This window comes from Lytechinus variegatus, chromosome 5, assembly GCF_018143015.1.
Source record: "Lytechinus variegatus isolate NC3 chromosome 5, Lvar_3.0, whole genome shotgun sequence".
Taxonomy (NCBI): domain Eukaryota; kingdom Metazoa; phylum Echinodermata; class Echinoidea; order Temnopleuroida; family Toxopneustidae; genus Lytechinus; species Lytechinus variegatus.
In genome coordinates, this window is record NC_054744.1 from 1,848,595 (window position 1) to 1,875,823 (window position 27,229).

A 27,229-nucleotide genomic window follows, 5' to 3' on the forward strand; every position below is an offset into this window, starting at 1 on the left:
AACCATATATTTCATAAATGGATGACCATAATAGCTGATGCAGCCGATGAAACATTTACAATAAGTTAGACGTATAGTATATCACGGCCAAATTATTTTAGTAAGATAGAATGACGCGGAAGCCGAGCGACCGCGTGAGAAATTTTGTGTTTTCAGAATACACAATCAGGCCACTGTAAAAGGATGCTCCAGGATGAAAATAATATGATTTGAACAGATAAAAGAAAATTCAGACAAAGTTAACGTAACACGGAAAATTTGATCGAAATCGGACAAGGAATAACAAACTTATGGCAATTTAAAGATCTGCACTATTCCGGGGAAACAGTTCTAGGCATGTCTTCATGAATATTCAATGGGCAAGCTGATGATGTAATATCACCACTTGTTCTTTTGTATTTTATTATATGAAATTAGGTTTATTTAATTTTGTTTCTCTAAGAACTAAACTACGGTTTAACAACTGAATATAGTGCATTATAGATATTCATTACTGCAACTTATTTCATTGTGATATACCATTCACACATGCATAAACAAATTAAACAATTATGATTTCATATAATAACATGAGAAAAAGAAAAGTATGCATGCGACATCATCAGCCCACCTAATGACGACGTGCTTTGAACTGTTTTCACAAAATATTGATAAACTTTGAAATTCAATAACTTCGTTATTTGTTATCAGATTTTGATAAAATTTTCAGCATTTTGCTTTGTGAATTTTACTACTTATTTTTCTTTTCAGCATAGTAGTGGCGCCCTTGGTTGCACACACACTGTGTAGCTCCCATGTTATCGCATATTTTGTTAAAATATCTAAGATTGTACTGTTTATTCCATGTATACAAAAATTCTACTTTACCCTTTTTTAAAACTTCACAATATAACATTGAATTTGTTACTTTTCACATGTTATTTTGTTCTAATTATCATTATTATTATTATATTATTATTATTATTATTATATTTTGTGTTTTACTTTGTAAAAAGAATTGCAATTTAGCCTTTGTAAACCATTTAGATTTAAATTTAAAAATAAACTATAATTTTTTTTTCAGCCAGAATTCTGAATCCATGCACGTAGGGCCTACGCTTGAAATAATTGTTTCTGTCTCGAAAAGTGTAGGGGGAGGGGGTGATTGTACATGCATGCCATCCCCCTCTCCGAACTTTAAGTGAGGGGATATTCAAAGGGTATTCAAAGGGGCACTCTAGGCTGAAAATTTTATGTGAATTGGTTGATAGAGTTTACCTTGTAAGATGATAGTCAGAGCACTTGACGACATGAATTGAATTAATCAGTACCTACATACCATACGCATGCAGCGCTTGGGCGCGGCCATTACTTTTCTTTGTGGTCGCGAACATTTTCGGGGCAAGAGCAATTTTTTTTTTTTTTTGGGGGGGGGGCTTCAGTCCCCAAAGCCCCCCCCCCACCCTCAACCCCCAAAAAAGCAAACAGCAACGACAACAAAAACCCAAAACCGCGCCTGTGATCATTGCTGCAACAATATAGTTGTTACAAGGCCAGGGAGTGATTCAGGATCGAAACAGTAGGCCTACACTTTTTCAGAAATTCTCTGCATCAAATGACGTCATTTTATTCCAGGCATACGGGTCCATTGCGTCATTATCCAACATGTCTGCGTCCATGGTAAGATTGAGCCGCCAGGTAAGTCGTCTCTTGCATTTGGTATTTCTGTTAAATTTCGTCCAAAAAAGTTTCATATTTATATGGGAAAAGAGCACGATTGGTCTATATTAACGTTTTACTAAAGGGATTTTGAAGAATAATGTTGAGTTCTGGTACTTGATCCCTGAAATTGGTCGCACGCGGAGGGTGGAATTATTCCTTAACATTGTCCCATGTACTGATATCTCTGTTGGTAATTTGCCGGCCAGATTTCGTGCCTGAGCCAGCGGCAGCGAGGCCGAAGGGTACCGGCACTCTAGGCGACACCCCAATACTTACCCGTGTTAAAAAACTGAGACTCCACTAACGCGCGTTTGGGCCGCCCTAGCTTAGAACTAAGTGATTTATAAGATTTTTTTTTTAATTGTACCCATTTATAAGATAGGTGTGAATAGTAAAATAATGTTTAATCGGTACTCACCGGTTCTTTTGTTGCATTTCCAGACCACTTCTCACAATTCTTGGCAAATAGTTGCGGTAAATTCAGTCGCCATAGACAGGCTAGTCATGCATCTTTATTTATAAATGGAGCGCCCTTTACGATAGTTGTTAATGCCGCGGAGAAATCGTTAGGCATTTTGGCCTGTGTTCAAGGCGTTCTTTCTGTTCTATTTTTTATATTGGAGATTGTGCATTTGTTGAATAGCGCCGTCTACGTCAGGTATGAGATCGAGCGTATACATCTCTATGAGTGTATTACACTCTTCCAAAATAATTATGATTCCGACCTAGAATCACGGCCGTCACTAAAATGAAGGGAGGTACAAGTAATCCCCCCGTAGCGGACCGTGACCCGGACGAGACAAAGCGTTGGGGGGGGGGACAGCAATGTCTGTGAAATGCTGTGCCCCCCATGCTTTCTCTCCTCCGGGTCACGGTTCGCCACTTAATCCCCCTCCATGGCCTAAATGCCCAAGGAGATGCGTCTCTTTATAAAAATTGTAGGGGGTACAATATCAAATATCCCCTACTATTTTTGGTATTTTATTATTGAAAGAAATATACATAAATCTAAATTTGAATGAAACATGTATTTTGCACCAGACGACCTGACTATGGGGTGATAAACCTTTTTCTAGCCCCTGGCCCCCCCTTTGGGCAGAATTTTCTGCCCTTTCGCCCCTTTTCTCCCACTATTCTGGATTTTGTCGGTTAATTTGCGCGGCCGCCGGGGGCTGGGGATTAGGAAAAGCGATGAGACGAGAAAAAAAATCGAAGAGAAAATAGGACAGAAAGGAGGTAGAGAAAGAAGAAAAGAGAGTAAAAAGAGAGCAAGCAAATAAAAAAATTAATAGAAAATTTAAGGGAGGAGAAAATAGTGAAAAAAGTATTGGGGTTGGTGAGATTGTATGTATCCGTGTAAAAGAAATACTGAGTTTGAGATGTTGTCCGTTTCAGCAAATTAATGTCTGCCTGTTTTACAAGAGCGGGGTTTGTTGGACTGTTTGCAAAAAATGAAAAGCTGATGGAATCGGAAAATGTTCCAATTGCTTCATGTTACCGATAGTGATAGCGGTTGAAGGTAAGTCGCACTCTGACGCTCTAAAACCAGCGGGGGTGGGGTGGCGGACCTGCCCCCTAAATTTGATTGGGGACGATCGCGCTAATTTTTTTGTTGATAACATTTTGTTGTTGCTTGTCAAAAATTATCGGTCCCAACCCCCTGTAAAGCCTTCTTTTGCTTGTACAAAATTTTTGGTGGTCCCCTAATTTTGCTGGCTTCGTCCGAAAATAAATTGTGTTCTTTATTGTCTTTTATATTCATTTTAGGAAAAGAATCCCAAATTTTCAATTAATGAATTGTCTATGTAGTTATCCTGTTTATAAAAAAATACTTAGAATCTGCGTTTCTCTTTATATGACTTAAGACATTGTATATTATAAAGGTTATAGGATAGACCCTGTCTATATAAATTGTATGCTCGCATAAGTCGGTTAATTTCATATCCATTTTGTTATTGATATAAAAAAAGTCGGAAAACGTAATTTTTTTAGCTCGCGCGTCGAGCTGGTATAATTTTATCTGTGATATATATTTTAAATGATATTCATTCTATTTTACGCTTCACAGCAATATATTAAACGTTGCAGCACGCGCTGCGCGCCCGCATGAATTAATGATACTTATCTTGTTTATTGGATAGATCTGGTTATCAGGTGAATGATTTAAATTACCGTTACACACTGAAACTGTTTTGCAATTGAAAGGGGATTTTTTACCCTGATAATTTTTTTTCTCACTAAGAAAAATCATTAAAAATCAGAAATTTTATTTGAACAAAATTAGAGTTAATAAATTTTCGTATGCTTGATTTCTGTCGTCATAAACGAGCTAATGCTCTATATTTTCCAATTTTAATGATCTCTAATGACTCACCTTTTTCTTTTTGGAACGGATATGAAGTTCTATTGATATATTGAAGGTACAGTGAATGTCATTAGCATGTATTTATAGAAAATGACATTTCCTTTATTTTTTTAAACATTAATTGTTTCCGATTTGAAGGAAAAGTGCTCGCATATATAGGCCTACGTCATCACTCAATTATCACTTTTTTTATTTTCTTTTGGTCAGGAATGGATTTTCCTTAATGCATACCAATTTCTTATACCATTGTTTATGCTATTTTCATAATAAAGTTTTAATGAATTCAAATTTGCACTACTTATTTTATTAAAAGACAAAATAACAAAACAACATCTAGTCATCATCATCATCATCATCAACGTCATTATCATGGCCATTACAACCATCATTATTCCGCCACCATCACCATCATCACCATAACCACCATCATCATCATTGTAATCAATCAACTTAATACAAACAATAAAAACACGTTAGTCAATTTCATGTGCTTCTTTCGTTGCAGTGGTCTGCTGTTATGGCTTGCGTTCGAGCAACAATGCTTTTCTGCAATTCACTATTTTTAATCCAATTTTATTTATGAAAACAAAGTTTTCAATTCAAATTGTGCTCTCTTTAATGATTTGCAAAAATAATACAGACCTTTAAACTATTACTCAGCATTTTTAAAAGTATTTTGTACATTAGAAATACATGGAAAAAAATCGCAGACATAACAACGAACGACACAGTGTTGCTTGGATCAAAAAATAATATGCATCAACATGATTACACACATTTTTTTCCTCATTATGCAAATAAAACACCTTTTCTTTAAATTGGGTTGAGAAGAATAATTGCTCTTTTAATATGAGTACATTAGGCAAAATTTCATAACATAAGATCCTCTTGAAAACTAATCTGAACCCTTACAAAAATATAATTTTTATTTAGACTTTTCATCCAGTGTCGATGATATACGTGCTAGGTAATCCAAATTGTGACAGTAACAACACATTGTACGAAATTGAAAGAAATGCGGGGAGGCAAAATAATTATGTGCATAAAGAAATGATTAACCCAAATGACGCATGAATATAAAATTCAAAAGAGAAATCACAGCACAAAATATATTTACTTCATAATTATGTCCACATCAGAGTTCATTTAAATCTTTGTGTTCGTGTCAATGTACTCTAAAATATAATTCACCTACATATGCTTTAATAATAATCTGTTAGGGCCTATATGAAGTAGGAAATAAATGTGAATAGAATAACAGCATATCCACGAAATTGGAATTAATTATTAAAAACATTTTATTTCAGAAACACCATAGAATAATGTTTTATTATTAAAAGGTCAAGTCCACCTCAGAAAAATGTTGATTTTAATCAAATAGAGAAAGTCAGTCAGGCAAAATGCTGAAAATTTCATCCATATCGGATTTGAAATAAAAAGTTATGACATTTCAAAGTTTCCCTTATTTTTAACAAAATAGTTATATAAACATGCTAAATGAGAGAGTCGATGATGTCACTCTCTCACTATCTCTGTACTTTTTTATTGTTGGAATTATACAATATTTCAATTTACGTTTAGGACCTCCTTGCCTGAACCACAAAATGTTAAAATAATGGAATTTCACGTGTTCAGGGATAAATGAAACTTCATTTCACATGACAATGTCGAGAAAACAAAAATATTTCATCTTTCATAAAATTAGATACAAAAGATATAGTGAGTGAGTGATGTCATCAGTTCCTCATTTGCACACCGACCGAGATGTTCATATAACTGTTTTGTGAAATGAAACGAACTGTTAAAATGCCATAACTTTCTTATTTTACATTCGATGTTGATGAAATTTTAAGTGTTATGCTTGTTGAATTTTTCTCTTTTTATTCTTTTATACTTGTCCTTTAAGGGGGATACTCTAATCGAAACTCTTAACACTTTATCTTAAAATCGCATTTTTTGTAAACTTTGTGAACAACGCAAAATTCATAATTATCTCACTTTATAAAGACAAAATGTAACAGCCCATGCAATTTTAAGCATATACATAAGGCATTTTTATATACATGAAGCATAAAAGTAGCACCCATAAAATGTTTCACCGTATTATGCACAATGAAAAATTGTGGGCTAATCATATTCCAGGTGCTAAGGCAGTGCTTCACACAAAAGAAAAGTCTGCGTTCACCATTTTCAATCCTTAAAGGGGTAGTACGTTTCACATACTCTAGCAGGGACGATATATAACACAAACTTTCTTATCATGTGGATATGAATTAAATTCAACAGTCTGGTTAATTAAACTGTTTTTGGTAGAAGTTGTCCTTTGTAACTCTGTCAAGTAGAATACCGCATGATTATTTGATATAGAAGAGGAAATATCTAAACATAATAACGTCTGAACCCGCTGGGCGGAAACAAGGGCCATCAAGGCCAGAAGTTTTTTACTTAACAGTGTTAGGGTTAATTGTTCATTATCGGGTAAAGACTTAATGTAGTTCAAAACAATTGACACATCCCACATACTACTGTACCTAGGCTTAGGGGGATTTTCATTGAATATCCCTTCCATTAAACGTGCGACTAAAGGGTGTTGACCCACTGAATGCATCCCAATGGGTGAATGGCAGAAGATAAAGCAGATCTGTAAGAATTAATTGTGGAATAAGCTTTGCCTGAAGAATGTTCATGGGCAAGGAAGTTAAGTGAACAGGGATCAATTTGTTGTTTACAACACCAATCACACCATTGATTCCATGCAGATTGATATTGTTTAGACGTTCCTTGTCTCCAAGATCGGGCGAGTAAGTTGGCAGCTGATTTTGAAATGCCTGCTGCATTCCATTGTCTGCCGAGAGTATCCAAGCGGCTAGGTGCAGACTTACTGGATAGTTGTTGGGGCGACGTAGTTTATTGGGAGAAGGGGTGGGGCAACCAGCATGTGGAGAAGAGAAGGGAACCAGGGTTGTGCTCTCCACATCGGGGCTATGACGAGGGCCAGTCTTGTTTGGTCTGCTCGAAGTTTGAGAAGGATTCTAGGGATAAGGCAAAAGGATGGAAAAATGTAAGGAGAAAAGAATTCCCACGAAATGGAAAAGCATCAATAATATATGCAAATGGGTCGTACTTCCAAGAAGCATATTTTGGAAGTTGTTTATTTTCAGATGATGCAAACAAAGCAATGTCAGGGGCAAACGTGGTATTGATAATGCTATTAAAAATACAGGGGAGCAGGCTTAATTCCTAGTTCATGTCCCTCCTTGAAAGGACATCAGCAAATGAATTATCTTTCCCTGCCACGTGAGAGGCGGAAATCCAAATTCCTTATTTAATGCACCAAAACCAAATGCGTAACGCTATATGTCATTTAAAAAGGGTACATTACCTCCCATCTTATTAACATAAGCGACCGAAGTGCTATTGTCAGAGAAAATACGAATATGGATATCCTGACATTGGCTACATAAGGTATGTAGTGCTTGTTCTATTGCTAGCAATTCAAGAGCATTGATATGCAAATCTTGTAACCCAGAAGACCAAAAACCTTGAGAGAAAGAATTATCTGAATGACGCACAGCTCCCCAACCTGATGTGCTTGCATCAGTGGATATTGTTATTATGGAAATCATAAGTCTCACGGGCCGGATTGAAAAGCTCCAAGGGCCGGATCCGGCCCGCGGGCCGTAGTTTGAGAACTCCTGTCCTATACACAGTAGAGCACTATTAGATATTGCAGTATATCACTACCTACTTGCTTACCTATATATATATATATATATCATTCATATATTTCTATTTCAATCTGATAAGCGGATATTTTGAGCAGGATTAAAGAACGAGTTATGTATCGCTATCATGCTTGCTGATTTTTGTGTGTCATTGCATTGATTGCAATCATATTTTATTTTTGCACATGCTGAATTATGGGGGGGGGGGCAAAACGATATCCCCCAATATTGCTAGGGCGATCGCCCCTGCCGCCCCCATGATCGACACCTCTGAATATTCTATTGTATATCACCATGAATGACGAACACATAGACCCCAACAAAATTATGTTTGATAAACATTCAACCTTTAACCTTAAATTAGTAATCCCTGTCAGCAGGTTCAAAGTTATATAGCAGGGTGAAAACATTTAGTGTGAGATGCCATGGTGAAGTAATTTAAGATTTCATATATATAAGTGGGTAGGCACCATGCAAGTAAAAAGTAAAGTTTCATAAATTATGACAAATATTTTCTTATGTAATAATTATGTGACACAAATTTTTCTTATCCCAATATGTTTCTCTCCCTCTTCTTCTCATTTCCCCTAGTGTTTTTTTGACACCCAATTCTTTCTAATTTTTTAATAAAAAGGGTGAAAAAAAAACACGAGCAAGACGAAAATGGGGGAATTGGCGAGGACAAGTAGCTGAGGGACCCCCCCCCCCCTCTCTCTGTAGTATGACACTCGCATACACAATGTTTCCACTCTTCCCGAAATTCAGAAAATTTCAAGTTCATGAAATTTTTGCTTTTTCCAGGAAAGGTTCGGGAAACGAAAAAATTCCAGGAAATTTCGGGAAATCAGAAAATTACAACCAAACAACAATTAAACGTAGAAACTATCAATTTCAGGTAACATTTACGTAGCTCAAAATTTTCCGCTCTCGCTCCGCGTTGGCATTTGAAATACTAGTAGATGATTTTTTTAAAGAGGACGTGAACAAAAAATAATGCTAAATAACTTGATTTGGGCAACCTAGGCCGAAATTAGGCTCGCTGTATTATTGCCCGATTTTTGTTTAAAATCAAACTTGAAAATTCCAGGAAATATTTATGAACGTGAGCAAATTTGATGTTGACGACGGCCTTGATGTTGACGACGGCCTTGAGGCCGTCGTCAACATCAAGCAAGTCGCTCATGACGACGGTCTCCTGCGTTCTGAAATTGAATTAAATAATATTTTTCATATACTTTTTTTATATTCAGAAAGAGATCGTAAATGATACGTGTGTCTAAAATGTATATACATGTAATTGTAAAATCTATGTAATAATTGATTATGTTGTATTATGTTGAACATGTTGAACGCAGAAATAAATTTCAAGCAAACAAACAAATTTTGGCTTAAGTTTCGGGACATTTATTTTGGAGTTGTGGAAATACTGCATATACAAGAGAAGAATCTTACTCATCAAAATATTGCGTGCTCAAAGCGCAAGCTGACATTGTTTAATAAAAAAAGAGACACGAATTAATTAATCTTATTAATCACTCATGAACTTACCAATCAAATCATAGTGGGAATTCATTAACAGCATAAAATGCTATCTCAGCATTATAAAATAAGGCGAGCGCAGCGCACCGAGCTAAAACTTTGTTTATCCCGATAAAAAAACTTGAACATTTTAAACCATTTTCGGTAATCATGAAAAACATTGAAATTTCATGGGAGTTCAACCGGGGAGCTAAAATCCAGACAATGAATATTTTTTTATTAATAGACTTTAAAAAATGTAAACCCCATTTGATATTCGATTGAAATTCGCGTTAAACAGCTAGTAAAAGCGGGAAAATAAAGTACTTTGTTTTCTCTACCATCATAATTCTCTTTCTCTTTAAATCTTCCTTTTTGGGGAGAGTATTTTGGTAAAAGAAAAAGATAATTGCTGGCTAGTGGGTGGCGAAATTTGAAACGTTGTTAGTCGAAAATTCAAGCTGGCGCTGTTTAACTTCAATTTCTTTCACCTAAATTCGCGATGAATACTAGCACTATCAAATATATAATTATTAACGTCTGGCGAAAAGAATAACAAACCGATCAGGTGACGAGAACGCGTATCACTTGATCTATATTCAGCTGCGATCGTGCGTCAGAAGGGAAGAGCACCTGCCAAGAAAATCAGGAAAAAGTCGTCAAAATGTAAGTTTCCCTTAATATCTTTAATTTCATTGTTGTTGGGATCAAACTATTAACAATTCTGAATTATAATTTGAAAAAAAATTGTTTAAAAAGCGCGTACTTGTCAAATAATATCGAAATATAGTGTGAGTCAAAGATTTCTAACCCCGCATTTCCACTGATGTCGCCTATGAGGTCCATACATGTAATGTTTGGACCTCATTGGTACTAGGAGTGGGCACCGGCTACCGCTCAGGACTCGGGGCCCGCTTCTTAATGTACTTTGCAAACTGTTCAAATACCAGTCGTTCGTTGAAATATTGTTGTTTTTTGTTGATGTTGGCCTAAATGAAAACGACAATTCAAAAGAATATATGAATAATCAAGACATCAAAGTTGGTGCTTATTATCTCAATATCTGATTAAATTTTAAAGCACCGTGTCACTTAAGTACAAATGACCTTCCTCTGATCATGCGTAGAATCTTTTGATCATGCGCAGAAAGGAACTACGAACTGGCTTATTGCCAATTTTGACCCCATGGCACACAGTTTTGCAAAGGGAACATCAAGATTCATTAAATAGACACTTCAGACCATTACAAAAAAAGTTGGTTAAAACTAGGGTGTCTGAAGCCACACTGAAAAGTGTCAGCATAAAACAGGCTGATTTAGGGGAAAATATGGCACATGTTTTTTGGGAAGTTCAGGCTACTAGAAAAATGTGATCTGAATTGATTATGAACTTGTGTTTGGCATGTATGGAAAGAGTAAATTCAGGGGCTTCTTTTGACAGTAAGGACAAGTTTATATGATCATATTAAATGAGGATTTAGAGATAAATTGCAAACCCTTATTTGAGATTGCCATTTCCCCATGCGTTTTCTATGGGAAAATGAAATTTCTGTTTTGCACAATTTTTTTCACTTTGTCGCAATTTTTCATTGTGATCTGGTTTCCAAATCTTTATAAAAATCATACCATCAGAAAGAGCATAAAAAATCCTATTTGACTCTTTATGGACAAGTTTTTGGCATTAATAATAAATTTACAACAGCTCTCGGAAGCTAAAAATTTGGATTTGTGTGTGTCCATTTCTTAACTACACAGTCTATGGCAGAGAAATGCTGAAAATTGACCTACATGTAATATCATTCTTCTTTTTTGTAGCCAATAATTGGATTTTTTTTCAAAAATATTACATTTCTGTCAGTAAGAAGGTAATTTCTCTTCGAATTCACAAAGAAAATGTGACATTTTCTTGAAATAAGAAAAATAATTCTTTTCTCCAGACACCCTATTAAAACATATATCATGATGGTGCATGGGAACCCCCATTTCTGACTCGACTATATTCATTGACAATAAGAGTGGCACTTTGGGCAGTCACCAGGCATCCATAACAATGTGTAGCTCTATCCCCTGGGATTGTCTGTTTGATATCATAACAAATTCTGTGATATGTGCTTATACAACCAATTATATAAATCATTAGGAGTAGATCCGCTTTGTCATCTTATTATGTCTGGATGTTTGTTTATTTATACTAGGTTCGCATTGTTTCAAGATGTCAGAGGCCACATCCCTTCCTAACTTCAGTCAATCATAATGGAGACACATTCATAAATGACCAGCTGGATGTCAGGTTAACTCAGGTACAGTATGTCACTGCATCAGATTCATACCTATATGAACATTTCAGACTATAAAACTTTGCTTAACAGGCAAAATAGGTAAGGCTAGGGGAAGGGGGGGGGGTGTTCAAAGCCCACCAATTTCTTGGGGTTAATGCTTAGCCCACTTTAGTTTCAGGAGGTACATGTATTCTAGTGTTATTGACCAGAGAGCATGAGCATTGCTGATTCAAATTTATCATCATTATAATATAACTAGGATCAATTAAACAAACACTTCAGTGACAAGAATGAAAATAACTGTTGCAGTAACACAAAAATATTTAGATACAGGATGCACATGGATTAGTTGCTGGGCATCAGGCAAAGTTAACCCAATATCTGTAATCCACAGACCGCCCAAACTTATACCCCATCCAGGTGAATCAAGTGTTGTATTTTTGTGTGACACAAAGAGAGTGTAAATTTGCATTTGAAATAACATATGAAAAAAAAAAATCACTCAAACATTCCACAGAATCTAATGGCATACAAATCATATTGTTGCTTAACACTTTTCCTTGTGAGACCCTACACCTCCACCTGTATGCTTATGATTGAATTTAGATATGTTGTGGATGAGTGGATAAGTCTTTGGACTATGAACATGGGGTCTTGGGTTCAAATCCTCTGGCAGCACTCACATCCTTTGCCATTCTCCACCCTGGTGTAATATATGGATACCTGGTAGGAAGAAATTTCTCAAATGCCTTAGTGCAATCTAGGCAACCCAGCTAAAGCTGAGGATATTAAAATAACATTATCATGGTGAGCATATTGTTTTTTGTTTATCTTCTATCCAGGCGAGATGTTACGCCCAGCAGTCTCAGAGGAAAGGCTTTATTTCTGGTTTCATTGATAACATCAAACAGGAAATGAACAAAAACAAAGAGATGAAGGTATTGGAATCATTTTAAAGTTATAAAAATATTTAAGATATCCGCTGTATATTCATTGTACCTAATTTCAAACTGTTAAGAACTTACAGACAAAGATAAATGCCAGTGGTGGTAAGGGTTCCACAATTAGCTTGTAAATAAATCAATAAAATCACAACCCAAGTGTTAGTGTGTGTAAATGAAGGATATCTTGTTTCAAAGGAATCTGAAAGAAATTATAATAATGATGAAAGTTATATTTATAATAATAATTTGTATATCTTTTATGGCTGGTCAAAATCAAATACCAAATATTTGCTATATTCTGAGTCTTATTTGTTGATATGTCTTCCTTGTGAGTTGGATAGTGGTTATTCATGTCATTCTTCTACTCTAATTATCTAATCTGATCTAGAAATGAACAAATGAATACAATACCCAAATGAAAGAAATTCATTTCGCAAATGCAACTGCTACAATTTCTTGACAGGAAGGTGTAAAGCTCACAGAAGTTTTTTAATCATTCCAAAAAGTTTCATTCAATGAAAAATTTTCCCTGAATCTGAACCCATTTTTTTTCTTCAATCTAACACTTAGTGTGATGTCTTATGCACAACTTCATCTGTTATTCAAAGAAAAATTACATCATTATTGTCTTGGCATAGTTTAAAACAATGATGATGACAGATTGAGAATTTCTTAATTTTCTTTGGATTAAAGAGACAAGAAAATGTTATACTCATTTATTATGTGCTGTGTGATTTAGGTGTGATTTAATTTCCATCACTGAATAACTCTTTTTGACAGGATAATATCAAGAAGTTTAGAGAGGAGGCAGAAAAACTTGAACAGTCAGATGCCTTACAAGAAGCAAGAAAGAAATTTGTGAGTTTGATTGATTTTTGTCACACCCGTATAGCAGAGCGAGACTATATGTGTCGCTCGTATGATGGTGGCAGTGGCGGCAGCATCTTCAACACTAAAATCTTAACCAAGGTTAAGGTTTTGAAATGTTGTCATAATTTTGAAAGTATGTGGATCAAGATCATGGAGCTTGGACATAGGAGTAATCAAATATCACTGTTTGTCTTGCATCACATGATTAAGGTCAAAGGTAATTGAGGGTCAATGAACCTTGACCACTAATGCTGGAGGTATTTGTTGAAATGCCTTCATAAGTTTGAAAGCTTATGGATCTAGTTCATGAAGCATGGACATGAGGTTAATCACCGATTGTCTCGTAGTCGTCTTAAGTCACATGATCAAGGTCAAAGTTCACTTAGGGTCAATGAACCTCATATTTTATTATCATTTGAATGTTGTTTTTGTGAATAATTATTTGTCATAATAGTTTTCAAAGTCAGCACTTATAAAGCTCCCTTACAGTATAATCTGATAATTATTTTCCAAGCTGTATACATGTACTTGTATGTAGAGGTAGGGGGCGTAAGTTGTGACACTTTGCATTTTGCATGTTAGAATTGATATGACTAGTACTATTGTAGAAATAAGTACCTTGCCTTTAAATTTGATTCTTGGGAAATGTTTTTCACCTACATATAACTTTCTACCCCCCACACTGAAAGTCATCGTGACCTTTGAAAAAACCGATGTCAAATGGCTCAACTTGCCCCATATATGGGGTAAGTTGTGCCACCGTCTGGGGTAAGTTGAGCCACAAAAACTACGTACAAAATGTATGGGGGAGAACCAGCATGTCAATTTCTTGTTTAAAGTCTTTTCACTTGCTAATTCTCTATAAATACTAACATCCTTTAAAAGGAACAGAGCAGTCATGTAAATTTGCTCCTTTCAGGCTGCATTTCAATCGATTTTTATGGTTTGTTTGTTTTTTAAGATACATTACCATAAGAATTACCATGGCTCAACTTGCCCCATGCTGTTTGGCTCAACTTACCCCAGTCCAAACTTAGTGCGATAATTTTGTATCCACACATTTATTATGCATCCATCATATAAAAGACTATGACAAGAATGAAGATCCATACCTGGACTAACAATGTTGTTATCATGTCTTTACTATATTTAAAGACGTGTGTGTGTATAAAGCACTTATCTATTTCACACTCTTTTACTTTTTTGGCTGAAATTCATACTTTTCCCTCTAAAAAACTACTTTTTGTTTCAAAGTTGAAAACAATGTGGTAGGGTTAGGGGTTATGCTATGGGTCATCAATACATGACACCACCACAATGTCTGACTCATTCATTATTGGCCTGGGGCTGGTGGCTCAACTTGCCCCTATGCTCAACTTACCCCACCTTCCCCTATAATTTTATATGAAAGATGAAAGTGAAATTCCACGTACTTATTGTTAGTAATTGATGCTATTAAATATCATTTGTTGTATAATTGTATAGGAAAATTTAGAGAAGGAGACAGCTCGAGGATCAGCAGCAGTTAGACATACTTTTGATGACATCAAGGAAAAAGTATCGAAGGTATGAAGAGAGTTGGAGAATGAGTGTTATATCATTGTACCATATTAGCGCTCCTAAAAATGTCCATTCTGGACTCTTCGGAAGAACAGCCATTCGGATAAAGAGGGCTATCCAGCTCATATGGGGGGGGGGAGAAATTCAGCTGAGTTACTGAATGTACATTCATTTCTTATGTGGTGAATCAATATTATTCATATGCCTCCAACCAACGTGATTTGCTGGATTTTTTTTCATACAAAAAGTAATCCAAGTACAATATTTATCAGAATGTAATTTCTAATTGACTATTGTATGTATATTTGCTTTGGTATGGATTTCATGAAAAGTGCTTATATAAGACTTAGTTATTGTATTGGTGTCTGTAAAAACAGGTCACTATCTTTGATTATTTCTCCTAACTTTTGGAATGTAACTTTTATTTGAGACAAAGCTTTTTGTCATCTTTTTATTGTAGCTTTTAAACAGTATAATTGCAATTTAAACCTCCATTTCAAATCAGTTGAGGTACATAAGTTATGTGTGTATAGTGTATTCTTGATCTGGCAATTGCCAAGGCATAAATTTTCAGTCAATAATCCAAATAGTTCTTTATGTTTTCTAATTCAAGACATCCATCTTCATCAACTGCCATCTTCGTAGAATGCCATTAGAATATGAAATGCATCAATTGTGAAATGACTGCCTAGTTTTTTTTTCTCAACTTGTTTGTTGATATTATACAGGGAGTAGAAGAAGCTCAGAAGCAGGAATGGGTAAAGAAAGGAATTGATGACCTTTCAAAGAGTGCTAAAGGTGCTGCAGAGAGGGTCAGTAAATCAGGAGAGGAAATCAGTCAAAGTGCTGCATTCAAGACTATTTCACAGGTTTGACATTTATTTCCATTACATTTCTTTATTACATCAACTTCTTTGTAAAAAGTTGTGGCACATAATAATTTTTTTTCTTTGTGTAATCGTTAGTCTTGTCCTTTTAGTATTTTTTTTATATTTATGTATGTATTTCATATATCCAAAGTTGTGACAACAGCTCAAGCATTTGCTTATGTTGTCATACCACTGCATGTCTGCAACCTTGGTATAATCAGTTATGTAAATGATTATAATTATACATCTTTTTCTGTAAAATTTAATGTATTATATTTTGTGATGGTCACACCATGTACATTGTCATGACATGCAGAAATGAATTAATAAACAAATAAATAAATGAATAAATAAATTAAGGATTAAATAAGTAAGTAAATAAATAAATGAATACTACCTAATGCTAATGAATGAAAATATTTACACCTCGAAAATCACCATTGTTTAAAATGAAAGTCGTCATAAACACATACCTATTCCATATGTCCTGAAAGCATATCTTCCCCTGAATATTTGATCCCATTTTCATACGTTCACTCTGTGATAATCAGGAGGTATTCTTTGCTGTGATGTAAAATTTGATTTGTAGAAGGTAAGACATATCTGCAATGAATGAATCCAGATGCTATTGAAGCCTTAATCATACAAGAATACAAGAGATTGAGTGTACTTGGTAAACTTCACGGCAAAGTACTTTGTTTTCAAAATTTAATGTGATAACACTTTAATGCTATAATTGTATACTGTCGTTTAAATTTGGCATTGTAATGAGATTGTAAATTGAACCTTTCAGCCCTTACTGCTGGTCTGTTTTTATGTGTATGTAATGCATGAAAGAATAAATGAATGAATAAATAAATAGATAAACAAATATTTTTTGGGGATGTATATCAATATGTAAGGACACATGGAATCCAAAAAGTAGTGGTTGTTAGTCATTGTGAAATGCATTATTTTTACACAGTGACCATCTTATTTCAATGACCTACTTGTTTCACAGAGTGTTAAGGCAGTAAAAGAGGAAATAGATGAGAGTACAACATCCAAGGCAAGGCCTTACAGGGCACCAAGTAAGTCATTATATCATCATCGTAATGATATCATATACTTTTCTGTAAGGTTTTTGATGTGAACATATTACCCCAATTCTAAAATAACTCCTCTGGCTTCCTGTGTCAAGAAGAATTGAATACAAGATCCCAACATAAGCGTTCAAAGTCCTCCATGATGCAGCACCGATACATCAAAGGTCTTGTCGTGAAGCAGGGCCATTATTCGTTATACGATCTTCCACATCTAACACCCTAGATATTCCGCGTAGCCGGACCAAGCATTATGGAGATCGGGCTTATAGTCATGTGGACCCAAGCATATTGGAGAAATCCTAATATTTTCCGTATATTTATGTTATGTTTATGATTTTGATTATGTCCCATGTTTCTGTTTATTTTATATGTAGCGCCTGGAGCGATGATTTATCAGAAAGTGTGCATTAGTACTATTTTCCTACATTTATTTAAAGCTAAGTCGGTAGAGTAAGGATTTGAACTTTGGTAACTCAGGTTCGATTCTCACTTGATGCACTAGTGCCCTTTAGTAAAGCATTTATCCGCATTACCAGGTCCTTTGGAGAGGACCTTAAGCTGTCAGTCCTCTGGTTGATTGCTAACAAGCGTTCATGCTCTCTTAGCAATCAGGTAAAAAAATCACCACCGACATTGTGACAACATCTGTAAGTGCTTTACAGATATATTACAAAATATGTGTTCTTTCTCCACTCCCTAGAGAGCATTCCAGCAAGATTTCCATGCTCGATTGCTAGACATACTATTTTAATATATTTTAGGAATTCATATTTATTATTTTATTGAGAAATTGTTTTCTTAGCAAGTCAATGATTTTTACATTCTCTTGGAGGAAACAAACGATTTGTAACGAAGGGGATATGAAACAGTGATTTCAATGATGCATTGAATGCCTTAACCTTACCATCTTTTTGGGTTATTAAACACTGAGTGTGTCCTCATGTGTCTGAATCCAAGTCCTCGAGGAATTAATTCTCATGGACAACTTGGAGTGAAGACTGCAACGATCTTATTCAAGACAAGATTCCATCTCAGCAAAGATCTTTTGAATTTATTTCAGCTCGGTTACGAAAAAGAACAGAAGGCTTAAATACAGAAGATGGAATGACAAAGACATTTGAAGCCAATGAGTAAGTTTGATAAAGGTTTTCTTCCCAATAGAAATGCAGTAGTCAAAGTTGCTGGGCAACATAGTTATATAGAATAATAGTGCCATATTTGCTCAATGTACATGTATAGCCAAATTTTTCTCAAAATGCAGATATGTGTCACAACTTTTTTCTTACCATTTTCAACATGATTTCCCTACTGCAAATTCTTGTTAATAACTTCTCCCAAATATTTAGAGCTTTTAACTTGTTGAACTTTTAAATCGTCAATTGAAATTTCAGTTATTTAGCTCCAGTTACATTTCTTCGGGCATTGTGCTGACCCAATAAACATGGCCGGACATTAAACTGGGATTAACTATCAGTCTATTATCAGATAGCCAATTGGATAAAGATCGTTATTTAAATTATGTACAGCTTCCTCTGGGCCTTTTGTTAATGTGAATATGCATGCCAACATAAAGTGTGATTTCACATCATTTAACATACAATCAGACCAAATGTTTTGGTATCACACATACTAGAAGTAGTTAGTTTTAAATCCAAGATTTCTTGGGTGGTCAGATTCTCCTTGCACTTACAGAAATCACCCTCACCCCTCCCTCTACTTTACTCTATTTAGTGCATCCTCCTCCTTTAACCAAACCCTCCTACTCTCCTCCACCACCTGCTTCCATGTCTGCTTCTGTCGCCTCTTCCCCTCTCGCATAGTTTTATTAAAAGAATAATATGTCCAAACTAGCCAATAGTTTGGTGGTAAGCCATTGAAATTGAGGAATCACTTTATACTTACAAGATCTACTAATCAATGTTTTTTCCACTGCAGGGGTGTGAGAGTTCAGATTTTTAGCTGATTTCAGATTTTTTTTAATTTTCAGCTTAATTTCAGCTTATTTTGGCTTTCCTATGTACAAATAGTATGGGATCTCTTTCTATTTCTTGCCTTTTTCAATACTCTTCAGCTTTTTTCAGATCTTTTTATTCGTGACCACACACACCCCTGCCACTGTGAGACAACTGATTATTTTTTCTTCTCAATCCATCGCCACGATGAACCTCTTCTACATCATCTATTAATCATTGTTCTCACACTTCCTTCCTATTATAGAGATGCAACTGGTGTGGTACTACACAAGGATTCTAAATGGTATCAACAATGGAAGAACTTCAGTGAAAATAACCAAGTATTTAATAGTAAGTAGTAATTGTTAACATCCTCTTTCTTGTTTCTTAGAATGATTAGTTAAATAAGAGAGAATCACCTGGATATGAAAACCAAGTTTCAGTTATAGCCATGCTGTAAAGCAGAGCCACAAGGCCAAACCTCAAACTGCTATAGGAACACAACATATATTATTTTGTACCTATTTGTTGATAAGGAGCTGCAATTTAAATTAATTCCAGTTAATAGAATGTCAATGATGTAATGATTCCTAAAAAAATGTAAGACTTTCAATCACTGGAGTCGTCGCTCTCAAGTCGGTAATACTCCTTCATTCTCATCAATCTGGCTTATTCAGCATTTTTCCAAGAAACGTGCTGGTAAAAATGTTCTTCCCTATGGTTGCTGCAAAACTATGGAATCACCTATCTGTTTAGTGAAGATGACCTCTGTTGACCAGTTGAAAAGAAAGCTATTAAATTCCATCTTTTTTACTTATTTAGTTGCCCAAACTTACAGTGCTTTGTAACTTAGAGGAAAAGCCGCCATATCAAAGTACTATTTGATTGGATTGGAAACAACAATATTTTTAACAATAATATTGAAAACAAAATAAAGAAATGAAAGAAAAATACAGAAAAAAACTAAGCAATGCTAGGAAGCAGTCATAATGCACAGATTTAAATGAATGCACTAAATATTCACTATTAACAGTCTGTCCTGAAGGACTCAATGTGTTGAAGTGTATCCCTGGGAAGAAAACCAGAACTGCATTAAAAAGGAAGGAATAAGAAGCAAAACAAGCACAAAAAAACAAAACAAATAAATCATCCTGTTTTTAGATGGAAGGAAAATAAATCACTTAGATATTATTGTATTGAGATACATTTTAGAAAAAAGGTGCATTTCATGATTATCTTTGAAAGGCAACAAAGAGGGCATTATTTTATTAAGTTTTAATCGCTATTGTGAACTATTTGTATTTAGATGTGTGATATTATATTGATCCTGGCATGGCAGAGATATAGATTTTGACTGCATTGAGTTGAGCAACCATCTGACTCTTATTTATTGTGCAAAGCTATTGAAATACACACACAATTAGGCCTGGTAATAAGTATGTGCCGTAATAAATCCCATTTTATGTTGTATAGATTTTATGAGATCATTTATAGGTGGATAGTTTCAAACTAATTTCTTGTCTGCTTCTTTATTTTTTTGTTTTTTCTACAGAGATGTTTGACCTCAAAATGCGTTATGATGAAAGTGATAACATTATGGTTCGTGCTTCAAGAGCTGTTACAGACAGAGTTAGCCAGCTATTAGGTAAGAGTACAATGAGATTTATAATATTATGATTAATAACAATAATAATCCGATTTTATATAACGCTTAATACATCGGAACGACACGTCTAAGCGCTTTACAGATATATTATTACCCTGGTCATCGGATTAAATCGGTCATTCCTCTACACAATGTATGCAAATCCTCCATTCCTTTTGGAGTATTCCACGATTAGGGCATCTAGATCTGTTAAAGACTCAACAAGCTATCAGTTATTCGACAGCTGTAAATCCATAAACATATGAACAATAATTGTTCGTCATAGTTTAAGAACTAAATTGTGCATTGGATTGCAAAATTATTTTCACAAGGTAAAATTTCACATAAATCTTTTTCCAGGGTTTTGATCAAATGTGCATACAACTTTAAAATAACCAAGATATTTTCGTATGCATCCTATTTTTTTAATGGAAATTGTAGCTGATAATATTCCAATCATAAACGTCATGAAAATTAAGGATTTTACAAGTAACTATTACGATTGGGTTGTTAGAAAAAAGTCATGATTTATTGAGCAGACTCGAGAAATTTCTGTTTTCTACTTCCATGCTATTCCTTATATCTATTAATATTATGTAGTAAATGTTATTATTTAGTTAATTTTTTTTCTATACTTTGTACTATTATGATTGTATTTTAATGTATACATTTCATAATCTTGTGTAATTTCTTAAACTGAGATTAACCGTAACCAGGCCGGGCTTTTTGGGTGTTAGCTGGCCTTGAGATCTTGGTTGCCAATCCACAAAGGCCTTAAAAATTTGCATGATAATAGTGTGGAATGTATTATCTGCAAGGCTGTATGGTTAACTTTTTTTGGGGGGGGGGGGGGTCCAAAATTTGCATTGGCCAGGTATTCAGTTTGTGCAATATGTAAATTCTGAATTGTAAAAATATTAAATAAATGAGTTATGTATATATTTTTCAATTATCAGGAGGAGTATTCTCACCCACTGAGATGTCTGGGGTCCTGACAGAAATCATTAAAATAGATCCTTCTTTTACCAAGGAAGGCTTTCTTAAAATGTGTGAGCATGAAATTATACCAAACATTCTAGAGGTGAGTTGAGTTGAATTGAATAGCATTTTCAATGCTTTGAGAAATAAATTCAAGCATTTTTATCATTAATAATAATAATACTTTATAATAGTGTCATATTTAAACCTTAATAGCCACTTCAGTTCAGAAAACCAGTGGGCCCTGTTTAACATGATAATGTTATTGTTACAAGGTTGAATCTCATTGATCTTTAGAAGCAGGGGGCTTATTCCCCCATCCATTTTCATACACGTAACTCCTTATTTCTTCCCTTCAAGACTTGAAGAATTTGTGCTTTTAATGCCATCACAGAAAAAAAAATTATGCCTCGGCCCACTATAGGTGGTTGCCGGAGGCATTTAGTTTTCAGGTCATCCATTCGTAGATGAAAATATACCATTTATGGTGATAAATGGAGAGCCTTTTGAGGGATCATCTTCAGATTTAGCTCATGTCTGCATATTGGAAAGATGATGATGCATCATTGTTTGGATCATGGAGTAAAAGGTCTCGCGGGTTGTAATACCCTTGCCAAAGAAAGTTTAAGGTGATATGTAGGAGTGAGCTTACTGTTGGTGATCAGTCCGTTGAACTACTTCCTCACTTTCTGCTCAGTGCTTATGGGAGTTTTAATGAAACTCAATTTAATTTTATTGTTATGCCATTATCATTCATGATCTTTTTATATACTACCTGCAAGTAAAGGAATGAAAATGAGTTATTTTGCTTATGCCAGCCATATTTGATGACATGATATTCTGAACCTTATGTTACCTGCAGGCAATGATAAGAGGAGATCTAGAAATTCTAAAAGACTGGTGTTATGAAGCTGTGAGTATTATTTTTAACTATGTTCCTCAATTATCATTAAGTATTATTTTTCTTTAACCCCCCCCAAAAAAAAAAACCAAATGACATTACCACGATTTAATGGAAAAAATTAACATTGATTTCACTTTAATAAATTTGAGCTTCAAGTTCCCACTTATCACCTGTTTCTATGATATGTTATCAAAATGAACCAATAAAATCATATGATTATTATTGCTTAAAAAAAGTGAAATATAAAGGGACTGGAAATAACATCTCAAGAGCTAAAGCCGATTTGGACTTTACTTCAAACACAGGGCTTGCCGCAAAGTAAAAAATATGATTTTAGTATTCCTGACATTATGCCAAACTCTGAATGAAATAATTTTACTTCTTGGAACTTTCATAGTTAATGCAAAATCCCATTTCATGAAAAATTGCATTGCAACAAATCGCATACTGTGAGCCGGGCTTAAATCTGACATTTTTCTGTCGTCCCAAGATATTTGACTGAGGCAGAGTCACTTTAATAGAATCATGCAACAAAAGTAATAATAATTAACAACCGACAGGAACATCAGTGAATAATATTGTTCTTTGCTTTATTTTCAGCCGTACAATCAGCTAGCTACACCAATCAAACAAGCCACAGCCATGGGATACAAGTTTGATTCCAAAATATTAGATGTTGACATGGTAGAGGTAATTAATTTTTTCTTACATCTTAAGTTAATGTCTTTCTCATTTTTGTAGTTTTCCATAAACTTCTGAAACCATGCTTAAATGGTAAAAAATTATAAACATTGAGACATTTTCAAAAATTCAAAGGCAAACATGAACTGCATGTGTTAATCACATTCAGCTTACTCTATTACCTAACATCATTTATTTCAGTCAATATTACTGATGAACAATACTGAATAAAGACTTATGATTTCAGAATTACCTTGAAAATTCAAAATCTTTGATACAAGTCTGTTGATTCCAGATAACTTTTGACCATTTTGTAGTAATATAGGCCCTTACATGCATTATAGTGATCTGCAGCTGGTGAATTTCTGACCAATCCATTTATGCGTATTCCAACTCAAATGAGCGAAATACACAACACGTGCACTAAGCAATGCAAAGCAATACGTATTAATATTATATGGCATCATGTAAGTTGCATTTTAATGCTCAAACTGATTTTTGTTTCCTCTCTTTTTAATTTGCATGCAAATAAGTGGTTGGTATGTATAAACCAATCTAGTGCATCCAATACATTTCAATCTATTTGACATTGAATTGCTACAACAGCTAGATTTATTTTGTTTTATTCTCAGCTCTCTATGGGTAAGATGATGGAGCAAGGTCCTGTGTTAGTGATAAGCTTTGTAGCACAACAGATTATGGCTGTTAGGAATGCTAAGGGTGTTGTAGTCGAAGGAGACTTGGTAAGACCATCTACTTTTCTCTAACTTAACACGTAACATGTAATTACAACAGTAAGGGGGCCTACATTTTGCAAGCTCTGCTTTTCAGTTGGTCCTCCCTCCCTTTCAAATTATTTATATATCTCGATTTGATGATTGTCTATTGTAATTTAAGAAATGAGATTATATCTTACTATGTCAATTGTATCATGATTGTAAATATAAAATTGAAAGTGGAAAATAAAATAATTGAATTGAATTGAACTTCAGAAGATTTCCTTGATGATTAAATAATAAATGTGATTTCACAGTGCACCATGTATTCGTATTTTTGTTGGCATGTGTTGTCCTAAATAGAACCACCCAAAATGACATTTTGACAAGTATGTTTTTATCGTCTTCGAGAAGAATGAGCGGAAGATTTCTGGGTCCCGTTTCTCAACACCTGGACAAGTTAGTCATATCTTTATCCACCAACCACGGAGTTAGTTCCAATCTTACTAAACCTGTTTCACGAAAGGCTTCCTAACTAGAATACCTTTATGTCGATACTATCGGTAAAAAGAGCATACGAGACGTAGCCTTAGTAAAAAAATTTTGAAATAATTTTAAAAAAGAAAAATTATGACAAAATTGCAAATATTGTGATGAATTGGGAAATACAACTTTTCAAAATAATAGCACAGGTAAATTATGCATCATACATACTTAAAATATGAAGTCTGGAGTATTCAATTGCTGAGAAAATTAAATTATGAATAATTCATTCATGACTAAAAAATCACATGTGGACGTTGAGATGGGTACCCCCGGGATATCCAATGTTAATAGTTTACGAAAGTAAACCATAACGGTTTCCTTTGTGAAATGATGATAATTCTACGGTCTTTTATGATTCCAAACATCAAAATATAGTTTTACATGAATTTTTAAATCGTTGACACCGAAACATACAATTTTCCTTTGTGAAATGATGATAATTCTACGGTCTTTTATGATTCCAAACATCATCAAAATATAGTTTGACATGAATTTTTAAATCGTTGACACCGAAACATACAATTTGACAAATTCTATGCATAAAGTAGAAATAGAATTTATCCAAATGTTAATAGGGGTCTGAAAACAACAAATACGAGTCAATTTATGGATGACCTGACGTTGTAGAATCTTTATCGATTAAATTATTTTACTATTTCAAAATGAATGGTTTTGTGGCGTTTTACCAACAGTTTTTATAGTTTCCTTGTATTGCAATTATCATTCAATGCATTATCCCACTTGTTTTGTGATGTAATTTCAAACTCTATGATTGATTACGTATAAGATCATAATTTTAAAATTTCTCGGCACTTTTGCATGTCATAGTCTACCCATGTGATGCCACTATGTCATTAAAAAAGAAGTTATGACAGGTTCGGAGGTGTCATAAATATTTGGTGAGGATGTTGTACCCGATCTTGGTAAAGAGAGCTTCGTGAAACGGTTAGCGGACAAATAGCTCACTATCTCCGATTTAGCTAAGAAGTTAGTCTTATGACGGTGTTGGGAAACGGGCCCCTGAAGACTACAAGAACATCCTTATAGAAAGATGCCTCCTAAAGAATACATGGTGTACCATGAAATCTTCACATTAATCCACACTCATCTGAGGGTGCAACTGCTCTCCTTATGATTTTGTTCAATAAGTAGGTGGAAAAAAGGGGGGAAGCGGAAAAAAAGGAAGAAAGTGAAAATAGAGAGTTCTTTGCTCTTTAAGTAAGCATATACTACACATGTAAACTATCAGAAGAGAAAAATTATGTCGGCTTGAGGCCGTCTAGCCCTCCTGTAAAAATACCCTGGCCTACCTCCAACTGACATATGTACATATTTTCCTCAGTATTAATAATAATAATTAACATTTATTTAGCGCTTAATACAACAGTTTCTAAGCGCATTAAAATTAACATTTATATAGCGCTTAATACAACAGTTTCTAAGCGCATTGGAAAAAATAAGTAGCAAAATACAGTGAGAGAGAACAAGAAATGGAATTAAGAGGACTGCTTTAAAAGATTTGAGGAGTGTTTCAAAAGATTCGACAGTGGATGCATTACTGGCACCAATTATGAAATAAATACACTTTCTTGTACCAGTAACTTTTTTATCAATTCAGTTCCTCATAGATGGTCAGACTTAATCTTACTAATTATTATCAAGGGAAACAACAGAAAGAGAAATTGATTTTGAATCTGGTCATGTTTGTGTTTGTTCCTCTGCAGGAGAAGGTGATGAGGGTAACATACGTCTGGGTTTTATGTCGAGATCAGGAGATCCTAGATCCTTCATCAGCCTGGCGCCTTTTAGACATGTCTGCTCATTCTGCTGAACAATGGGTCTAAGTCATATAGGACTTCTTCTGTACCTCAAATGCAGTATTTGCAGCCCAGCCAGAGAACGGGTCCAGATGCAGCCACCCTCAGAGAATTGGTCAATATAGTGAGCTACATACCAGCTCCCAAAACTGAATTTGATCATGATATAGGGGGTTTCCTCATGACATCAGCAATGGAGAACATAACAATTAGAAAGCTGTGCATTAGATCATAAAAATTATGATTGATCACATATTAATGCACAGGTGCTTATTGTTTGCCTTACAACATGGCTTGTTGTGGAATCCTCTACACTGAATGAAATAGGAAAGTGACTTCATGTAAATTTCACATTTCCATGAGTAATCTTACAGTGCATACGTTAATATTATTCAAGATGAAGATGATGATGGTGCCAGCTGCAAAAATATTGAGATTATCAAATTAAAATTAGTATAATTATATGGTTGGCCGAGTGACACTAAAATGTGATACAGGAGTGTAGCATTGCAGATTGTTCTACCCAATTCAGCCAGGTTCTGTGATTGACCGAATTCTGTTTCATTTTAGATGAAAATCAATGAACATAGAGGGCGTCAACACGTGATCATTATGAGGAAGTTCCTCTTTGCTAAAACTTTCTACCCCCCCCCTCCTTGTGCCTGAGTTGAGGTGGTTTGCAGGGTTGGTATATTTGTTTGTGCAGCATCATTTAGCAGAACGTATCAACCTCGCAAATAACGGAATATGTTGATATGTAAAATCATATCATACTTATTTTTAGATCTTTTTTTAAAATACATAAATGAGAAAACAAGTGGAATGCCTCTGGCCGTCTCACCTGCATCACGCGGTTCAATATAGCAGCAGTGCTGACTTTGAATACTACTCTAACTCGCACAAGATGTTCAGTGATACATGGTTACTCTTATGTCCACTTTTTATGAACTAGACCAATAAACTTACAGAGATTCACCAAAAAACCCCAACATGGCCAAAGTTCATTGACCTTACATGACCTTTGACCTTGATCATGTGACCTGAAACTCAAACAGGATATTCAGTGATACTTGAT

The 27,229-nt window shown here is 34.8% G+C and overlaps 1 protein-coding gene across 2 annotated transcripts; it reads left to right on the plus strand.

Moving 5' to 3' along the window:
* Nucleotides 1-1,571: 1,571 nt before the first annotated feature.
* LOC121415038 (mitochondrial import inner membrane translocase subunit TIM44-like) lies at nucleotides 1,572-26,968 on the plus strand. 2 transcript variants are annotated; one of them, XM_041608108.1, is made up of 15 exons: nucleotides 1,572-1,677; nucleotides 11,504-11,608; nucleotides 12,430-12,525; nucleotides 13,312-13,389; nucleotides 14,887-14,967; nucleotides 15,690-15,830; nucleotides 16,831-16,900; nucleotides 17,976-18,045; nucleotides 19,133-19,218; nucleotides 20,420-20,512; nucleotides 21,469-21,593; nucleotides 22,353-22,403; nucleotides 22,995-23,084; nucleotides 23,708-23,818; nucleotides 26,062-26,968. In XM_041608108.1, the coding sequence occupies exons 1-15, from the start codon at nucleotides 1,645-1,647 to the stop codon at nucleotides 26,179-26,181; spliced, it is 1,350 nt and encodes a 449-aa protein (XP_041464042.1). In that variant the 5' UTR covers nucleotides 1,572-1,644; the 3' UTR covers nucleotides 26,182-26,968. The 2 variants fall into 2 exon arrangements, with proteins under 2 accessions (XP_041464042.1, XP_041464043.1); XM_041608109.1 differs by having other exon boundaries at nucleotides 1,582-1,659.
* Nucleotides 26,969-27,229: the final 261 nt, after the last annotated feature.

What these genes read in the sequence shown, in the direction of transcription:
- LOC121415038 (XM_041608108.1), top strand. Translation starts at nt 1,645, where the DNA reads ATGTCTGCGTCCATGGTAAGATTGAGCCGCCAG. An exon ending in TGGATGTCAGGTTAACTCAG is followed by an intron (nt 11,609 to 12,429) that starts GTACAGTATGTC and finishes TCTTCTATCCAG; the next exon opens with GCGAGATGTTACGCCCAGCA. An exon ending in AAGACATTTGAAGCCAATGA is followed by an intron (nt 18,046 to 19,132) that starts GTAAGTTTGATA and finishes TTCCTATTATAG; the next exon opens with AGATGCAACTGGTGTGGTAC.